This window comes from Arachis ipaensis, chromosome B04, assembly GCF_000816755.2.
Source record: "Arachis ipaensis cultivar K30076 chromosome B04, Araip1.1, whole genome shotgun sequence".
Classification (NCBI taxonomy): domain Eukaryota; kingdom Viridiplantae; phylum Streptophyta; class Magnoliopsida; order Fabales; family Fabaceae; genus Arachis; species Arachis ipaensis.
The window spans coordinates 5,051,446-5,060,529 of record NC_029788.2 but is presented as its reverse complement, the minus strand read 5'-3'; the positions used below and the strand labels follow the sequence as shown (position 1 = coordinate 5,060,529).

The 9,084-nt window shown below is 34.8% G+C and overlaps 2 protein-coding genes across 5 annotated transcripts in view; both read left to right on the top strand.

The window, feature by feature from the left end:
* LOC107638576 (probable serine incorporator) overlaps window positions 1–2,898 on the top strand; it is a 3,945-nt gene extending 1,047 nt beyond the window's left edge. The window contains exons 2-6 of the mRNA XM_016341912.2: window positions 46–282; window positions 676–787; window positions 867–1,041; window positions 1,590–1,830; window positions 2,301–2,898. Of these exons, the coding sequence (XP_016197398.1) occupies window positions 46–282; window positions 676–787; window positions 867–1,041; window positions 1,590–1,830; window positions 2,301–2,599 (1,064 nt within the window). The 3' untranslated portion in view covers window positions 2,600–2,898. The remainder of the gene's footprint in view (window positions 1–45; window positions 283–675; window positions 788–866; window positions 1,042–1,589; window positions 1,831–2,300) is intronic.
* Window positions 3,004–7,143, top strand: LOC107635880 (pentatricopeptide repeat-containing protein At5g19020, mitochondrial-like). 4 transcript variants are annotated; one of them, XM_021120557.1, is made up of 2 exons: window positions 3,004–6,127; window positions 6,390–7,143. In XM_021120557.1, exon 1 carries the CDS (start codon window positions 3,551–3,553, stop codon window positions 5,354–5,356), a length of 1,806 nt encoding a protein of 601 aa, XP_020976216.1. In that variant the 5' UTR covers window positions 3,004–3,550; the 3' UTR covers window positions 5,357–6,127; window positions 6,390–7,143. The 4 variants fall into 4 exon arrangements, with proteins under 4 accessions (XP_020976216.1, XP_016194920.1, XP_020976215.1 ...); XM_016339434.2 differs by having other exon boundaries at window positions 6,311–7,143; XM_021120556.1 differs by having other exon boundaries at window positions 6,306–7,143.

Sequence of the window (9,084 nt, the reverse complement as noted above, 5' to 3'; positions counted from 1 at the left end):
CCCCCCCCTCTCTCTCTCTGTTTTGTTTATATATGATGGTTACAGGGATAGATTCTTCTGATGCTCAGACAAAGGAATGGTATCAAATACAAGCAGTTCTTCGAGTGAGCTTGGGGAATTGCTTATTTTTTAGTATTCTAGCGCTTATAATGATTGGTGTGAAGGACCAGAATGATAGGCGTGATTCCTGGCACCATGGTGGATGGACTGTGAAAATGGTGATATGGCTTTTGCTCGTGATTCTTTCATTTTTCCTTCCAGATGTCATAATATTAGCATATGGTAAGTTATCTAACCTCACTCTTTAGCTTTTTATTCCTTTTCATGATTGTTTAGAGTCTGAAGTAGGAAATGTATTGCTATTCTGATTAATGAACTTAGTTTTTTGTACCATTATATGGTGTAGTCTTTGGAAATACCTCCTGGTTAGTTTAGGGAAGAAATGAATTTAACATCCCTTCCTTACTGCTAGCTATAATCACTATATATAAATGAATGTTCTATAACTTTATTGTCACACGTTAATCTATTGGCAGTAATCTGTTCTATTTTAGTGTTTTATCTTCTTTTTTTATTGTGTGATGATATACTGGTGTCTATTTGTATACTGTTCGATATGCCAACAGATGCATGAGATGGCTGCTTTCTGACATGTGCTTACTTGTAATATTGCAGGGTTTATATCTAAATTTGGGGCTGGCTTTTTCTTATTGATCCAAGTGATTCTCTTACTTGACTTTACACACACTTGGAATGATGCATGGGTTGCAAAAGATGAGCAGAAATGGTATGCTGAAATTTTTTTTGCATAGTTTTTCCGATGGATTTCTATTTACCATTGTATCTTAATAAGTTAGAATTTTTAGGTACATTGCTTTACTTGCTGTGTCGATCACATGCTATATTGGAGCCTATGTACTATCAGGAATTCTGTTCATCTGGTTCGACCCTTCTGGATATGATTGTGGCCTCAATGTCTTCTTTCTTGTCATGACCATGATCCTTGCATTTGTATTTGCAGTAATTGCTTTACATCCTCAGGTAAAGAATATAACTATGTGTAAGTTATTGAAGCTCCATTATGTGGGAGAACATCTTAGGATCTTGTAGTTTTCATTACTATTTTCTGAATTAGAAATTTTTTGTTGAACAATAGATGATAAAGTTGTTCCTGGATATAGTTCTTGTCAAGAATGCAAAAGATATATGATTATGTTTTTGGCTTTCTAGTTTCTGCCATTTTGTTGAGAGTCCTTTGTCTCAAGCTTAGCAGATCACATCATTTCTCTTTGTTAGTTAAGGTCGTCTGAAAGAGCGTTCTTTTAATGAATGCTACATATCTTACTGTTTTCTCAGACATATTTCATATGAGTCATACTCGAATGACTTGATTTGCAATGCTATTAGCGGATTTTCTGCTCTAACTCTGTTTTCCCATCATCAATTTAGCTCATGTAATGGTGCTGGGAATTCTCAAGAGTTTTATTAATCAAATTAGCTTGATTACTTAGTTTTACTCCATGTAACCTCGTGCTGTCATTCTTTTATTTTATACAAAATATTCATCAATAATGGGAGTGTGAAATCAGGTGAATGGAAGCTTGCTGCCTGCATCTGTGATTTCCCTTTACTGTGCCTATGTGTGCTATACGGGTCTTTCTAGTGAACCTCATGACTATGAATGCAATGGTCTCAACAAGTCCAGAGCTGTCAGCACAGGCACCCTTGTTCTTGGCATGCTAACAACGGTGTTATCCGTCTTGTATTCTGCTGTTCGTGCTGGATCTTCAACTGCACTTTTAGCATCTCCACCATCTTCACCAAAATCTGGTAATATTTATAATCTCTTTATCTTAGGGAATTTGTGAGCATGTGTTGGGCATTTTCATTAATTTAGTCTACTCTTAGGATTCTGAACTACAAACTTCTTTTCAAAAATGAAACCAATTCCTTTATAGAACCCATTTAGTAAACCAAATTATGACCTTAACAACCTATGTTGGCTTTGATTTAAGAGAATGACTTCTTGAAAGTAAATGAGAGCCTGTTTGTTTTTCAAAACATTTTTTTCTGTTTTTACATTTTCTTATGAAAAACTTCTGAAAGACAGGAAATAGAATGGATTAAGGCAGTAGTTTTTTTAATATTGATAATAGAAAACGAAAACAGCAAAGCGAAACCAAAATAAATCCTAAACTTTTCTCTTCAAATAGCCCTATTACTATTTATTGTAATTGGAATGATAATATGTTTCTAGTAAGTCTCATTTCTCAAGTACTTGCATGTTATTTTTTTTTCAGGTGGGAATAAACCTCTTCTTGAAGCAGAACTTGAAGAAGGAAAATCAAAGAAGGGAGAGGAGAAGGAATCAAAGCCAGTTAGTTATTCCTACTCATTCTTCCACCTCATATTTGCACTTGCTAGTATGTACTCTGCCATGCTTCTCTCTGGGTGGACCAGCACATCCGACAGCTCCGATCTCATTGATGTTGGCTGGACATCAGTGTGGGTGCGGATCGGCACGGAATGGGCCACTGCTGGATTGTACATTTGGACTCTCTTGGCTCCTTTCCTCTTCCCTGATCGAGAGTTTGCTTAAAACATAAGAATTACTACTATGCTTGTGGATTGTTATAATATGATATGTTTGACAAATTCCATGTCAATGTAGAGTGTGTTGAGTGTTGATAAAGGGTAAGGTGTGTGTATATATTGTCACCTATTAATGTGAAGACAAAATACACTCTAAGGTCTATGTGGTACATAAGGTTCAATGAATAAGAGTTCAGGTAGTACTATTTTTTCATGGCTCTAAACTATTTAATTTGCATACACGCTCAGTGCTGTAAAAATATTATCTTATATAGATATTAGTACATCAATAAAATTGTTTAGTTTCTTGTGTGTAGCGGTGAATATACACATGTTTAGTTTAGTTGTACGCAATAGTTATGTAAACTAAATCCGTGAACAAAATCTAAAATTTGTTAAAGCTCAGTTTGTACTGTACTATCATGTATCTGTTGAACATATACATAACAACATGTGCTTCACTCAATGCCAATTTGAAACTTCCTTTCTTTGTCGTGAATGAGTGCCCTGAATCATGAGAGTAAAAAAGTGTAAAATAATAAGGACATAACATAGTGTGTGGTTGTGATAATGATTACACAGTCTGAGTATTTTGTTTTGGAATATTTTGGCTCTCTTACCAGTGCAATGTTGTTGTATCAATCCAAAACTCCAAAGATGAACAGAATCAAACAGTTTATCAGACAAAGATTTATGATCTATTCTGCAAAAATTTTCACGCAAAAACCCATTTTCCCCAGCAATGGACGATCCTTTTTATCATAATGATCCAACGGCTAAAAGTTAAAAGAAAACAACTTTTCTCTTTCATTTAAACTCCAAAAAAGCAGTTTTTGAAACCCCAAATCAGGTGCCACTCTTTCTTCTCTTTGGCGGCGAAACAACAATCAATCATCAATGTTTCTGTCTCTTAGACCTTAACAAGAAAATTGCAGAGGAAGATCCAATTTTGAGTTTAATGTTTCACCTCCTGTGGGTCTTCAATTCTAAGAATCTCAGACTAAAATTCTTCCCTCAAACACTTAAATGGGTTTCCACTTCAGCCACCAAAGCCCCTCCTTCAGAAGACCCACAACACTTCGTTCGTATCTTCTTCAATGCAAGACAAAACCACAACCACTACGAATGCGAGCTTGCACTTGTTTCCGCTCTCAAGTGTTGTTCCTCATTCTCCGCCGCTCCTTTGGGCCGCCAGTTCCATTCCTTGGTCGTCAAACTCGGATTCCATTCCAACACCTTCATTCGTAACAGCTTGATCAGCATGTACTCTAAATGCGGCTCCTTGTTCGATGCCCAGTTGCTCTTTAAGGCTTGTCCTACGTTGGACCCTGTTTCTTGTAATATCATGGTGTCTGGGTACATGAGAGCTAGCCAAATTGGCTGTGCCCGCCAACTGTTTGACGTAATGCCTGGTAAAGGTTTTGTATCCTATACCACCATGATAATGGGTCTTGTTAAAAATGGTTGCTTTGGGGATGCCCTTGAGGTTTTTAAGGACATGATGGATCACAGTGTGGTCCCTAATGAGGTCACTTTGGTGAATGTAGTGTCTGCTTGCTTACATTTTGGTGAGATATGGAACTGCCGGATGGTTCACGCATTGATTATTAAGTTGGTTGTTGAGGGGCAGGTAGTTGTCTCGACTAATTTGATGCATGCTTATTGTGGTTGTTTGGGTTTAGGGGAAGCGAGGAGGCTGTTTGATGAGATGCCTGAGCCTAATTTGGTGTCCTGGAATGTGATTTTGAATGGGTATTCAAAGGCGGGGCATCTTGAGATGACCAAGGAGTTGTTTGAGAGGATTCCTGATAAGGATGTTGTTTCTTGGGGGACGATGATCGATTGTTGCATCCAAGCAACTTGTTTGCATGAAGCTTTGGTGATGTATCGTGCAATGCTTCAGAATGGAATAGGGCCTAATGAAGTCATGGTTGTTAATTTGGTTTCAGCATGTGGTCGTGAGACAGCAGTCAGCGAAGGTCGGCAATTGCATGGAACAGTTGTTAAGAAAGGATTTGACTGTTACAATTTCATACAGACTACGATCATCTATTTTTATTCATCTTGTGGGATGATGGACCTTGCCAATTTACAATTTGAAGTGGGTGTAAAGGATCACCTAAAATCATGGAATGCTCTTATTGCTGGATTCATAAAAAATAAAATGATGGAGCAGGCAAGGCAAATCTTTGAAGAGTTGCCCGAAAGAGACGTATTTTCGTGGAGTACAATGATTGCTGGCTATGCACAAACTGAACAACCAAGAATGGCTCTTGATCTCTTCCACAAAATGATAGCTAGTGGGGTCAAACCAAATGAAGTTACCATGGTGGGTGTATTTTCCGCAATTGCCACTCTAGGTGCATTGAATGAAGGAAGATGGGCCCATGAGTACACTACTAGTGAATGCATTCCTTTGAATGACAATTTATGTACAGCCATGATTGATATGTATGCAAAATGTGGGAGCATCAACACCGCCTTACGATTTTTCAATCAGATTCGAGACATTGTGTCTTCCGTGTCTGCATGGAATGCAATTATATGTGGATTAGCATCACACGGACATGCAAGTATGTGCCTAGAGGTTTTTTCTGATTTGCATAGGTATGGTATTAAGCCCAATCCAATTACATTTATAGGAGTCCTTAGTGCTTGTTGTCATGCTGGGCTGGTGGATCATGGGCGGAGAATATTTCGAAGCATGAAGAGTGTATATAATGTTGAACCAGATATCAATTTCCATATACATTGTTTTTGCTAATTTATCCAATGAATATGCTGATAGGTTATCCTTTTAGAAATCATCACCGAGTCGTTTTTATATATTGTCTAGAGCTCCTTAATAATTTTGATTCAAGTATATATTTATATATGAGCATCAAAATAATGTTTTCTTTTCCTTCAAGTTAATTGCAAATTTATTTTGTAATTTGTAACTTTGGAACCTAGAAAGAGGTTAAGGGGAATTAGGAATAGTAGATTACTTTTTTTTTTCCCACTGTTGGAAGTTAAAACATGATAAGATTGCTGATACAAACCAAGGTGGACCAACTTCTTACAAGATGTTGTGTATAGAAATGCTTTTAACGATGAAGGTTTAGGTATAGTTCTCTCTGATACTTAGTCCCCAACCAGAGGAAAAGTTTAAAAGTAAAATGATTGCTTTTCATGCCCTTTGATAATTTATATGTTGATGTAAAATTTTCTTCCTTATGAAATGTAATTTTGCTCTGGCTTGCAACACTTTCTTGGTTACTCCATGTATTCTATATCAACGATTGTCTTTCACTCCTTTGGTACATTCACATGATTGTATTAATTTACAATTAATGATCATATACATTGGATGGTGAATGTAATTTGAACGCTAATGCACCGAGATAGAGCTTCCCATGAATCTTGTTTTGTTGCTTCAAAATCCTGTAGTAGCAGAATCATTGGAGTTGATACACGAAACGATCACGTTCTCTTACCATTGCTCCTTCATCCATCCGATAGTCCTCATTTGCTGTATCAGCTTGATAAATCAGAGGTACCAAAATTTTAATTTCGAAATCATGCTGATAGCTGTTGATGTTATTTATGTGTTCCCTTTCTTACTATCCATATTGCTCCGGACTTTTCTATTTCATTTGCATTCTTCTAGAAATATTGATTGCATAACGTAGATAGTGTTCACATAACTCTGTTTTTTCTTCATTCATTGGTAGTCCAGCTTTGAATGCTAATGGATGGACTGGTATTGAATTTCACTCCTACCCTGTTCTGTTGTTTCATCAATCATGCTGATGCAGAATCACTGGAGTCAATACATCAAACATTCAAACTGTGACATTTCCTTTCAACTGCTCTTCATTAGGCTACTAGTTTGCTTTGTTGGTTGATAAATCAACAAGATACGATGATAGAACGAGATAAAACATGAGGTATAGGAGATAAGGAGTGAAGTCTCCTTTATTTTTTAGACTTTGGATGCCTATAATTAGACAAATCATGGTAGAGACACCTTTAGGTGGCTAGATATGTTATTGTCAAATAACAATGCTCAGGTGGATTCTATTCTTTGTGATAACTTTTCCTTTTGAGCAGAATAAAAAAGGACATTCCATGCACAAAGTCTGGGGAAGGACCGCACCTAAAGGGTATAATGTTACTTTTATTGTTAAAAGAAAAATTATGCTTCTGTCTCACACTTGCTTTAAAGAGTGCTTTTCCTTGTTTTTGGATTTGGATCTTCTAAGTTAACGATATTTGTAATGTGATGTCTAAATTGATCCTGCCTTTTGTGGACCTTAACATGGTCTTGGCACAAAATTGTGAGAACACTCTTGCCCCACATTTTAAGAAGATTAAAATTGCAGATTGAGGCATAGTTTATTGCTATATTTGCAAGTTTCTGCCTTTGCTTATACAGTTACATCCCTTATCAGTATATGGACAGCTATCTCTCGAGCACAGGTTTAGGTTCGGCCTCAATGGAAAAAGAAAAACGGAGCACCTAACAACGTATCTTCACAGACCAAGAACTACGAGATCGCCCCTTTCATTTTGGGGTGACGGCGGGATCGTACCATTCGAGCCTTTTTTTTCATGCTTTTCCGGGAGTCTGGAGAAAATTGCAATAGGATTTTCCTAATCTTCCCTTCCCGAAAGGAAGAACTTTAAATTCTTTTTACTTTCCGCAGAGACCAAGAGATTGGATCTAGCCGTAAGAAGAATAGAATGCTTGGCTGATAAATAACTCACTTCTTGGTCTTCGACCCCCTCATAATTTACAAAGAGGCAACTTGGTAGTGTGAGTTATAGTTTATCAAAGGACATTTTTATGTCACAAAAATTCATTGACTAAAGAACATGAAGGACAGTTAGATGGACCATTATGAATGGTGAAAAGTTTAGGAATGAGTAAGGGTGAATAAAGCTGATTATAAATGCTGTGAAAAGGACTAATGCTTGTAAAGTTGTAACTAAAAAGAAGTTTCAAAAGGACTAATTTGTTTTTGAGTATAATCTTTACTTAGTTATTAAGAATGTGAATTTGGATGCTTTTGTACCTTATTCGTTAGAGCTGTTACGGTTGTTGGCATGTGCATGAAAACATCATTGTCAATTTGGTAAATGAGGCATGAGTAGGGATGGAAATGGGGCAGGTTTTTGCTCTACCTAACCCTGTCATTTCTTATAATAACCAGTATAGAACCTATTCTGTTTCTACTCGCAGGTAATAAAAAATTGAATCCTAACCCGTCCTTGCAGGTATCCGTCTCGTCATTATAATTATTAAAATTTAACAAATAAAATTAAATTTTAAAACTTATATAACCATCATCACATAAATAACATAAATTAAAATAAAAATTTAAAAATAATATAATATTATTAATTATTTTATTTATATTACATCTTCTAATATGAACATAGGAATTCATTCACACTATGAAGTCACAATGTTCATTTATTGTTGCTTTTTACGTAATAATATTCAGATTTGAGGTTTTCTTAATGCAATAAGTTTTGAATCCCTCACACACATTCAATTTGTTTAGAACTTATTTCATTTCATTAAGAAAAAGAAGTTTGGTACTATCTAGTTTACATTGTCATTCCGGGTTCAGGCAAATACTTTTGCTTGTATGATTTTAGAGATAAAGTTTTCTTAGCATGTTAATATTATAATAATAAAAATTTTGCATTCATAAATAAACTTTATTCTTAAAAAAGTTCTTGTTGCTTATAAAATATATTTTTTTATTTTGGTCACTATAAAATATTTTTTATTTTGATCTAGTAAAATTTAAAAGACTTTGGTCTTACATCTTGTTAAAATATCATGTGTAGTGTCTTGCTAAATCAACATTTTAGCTTGTCATGTCACCAATTAATTTTCTATGTCAACACTTAATGGAGTAAACTAATGACGAGACCAAAACCAAAATCTTTTTATTTACTTGTTCAATTGTCAAATAAGCAAAAATAATCCATTTTCAAACTTATTATTATAAAAGTCATTTAAATACATAATTAAAGGATCATGTATTTAATTTAGATACAAGAAATTTTATGCGTCAATTCAATTACGTGTTATCACAATTTTAAAAAATATTTTTTTATCTCTTTATTTTAAAAAATAAATATAATTGAATAATTTATAAAATATTTTTTATTTTGATCTAGTAAAATTTAAAAGACTTTGGTCTTACATCTTGTTAAAATATCATGTGTAGTGTCTTGCTAAATCAACATTTTAGCTTGTCATGTCACCAATTAATTTTCTATGTCAACACTTAATGGAGTAAACTAATGACGAGACCAAAACCAAAATCTTTTTATTTACTTGTTCAATTGTCAAATAAGCAAAAATAATCCATTTTCAAACTTATTATTATAAAAGTCATTTAAATACATAATTAAAGGATCATGTATTTAATTTAGATACAAGAAATTTTATGCGTCAATTCAATTACGTGTTATCACAATTTTACAATTTTA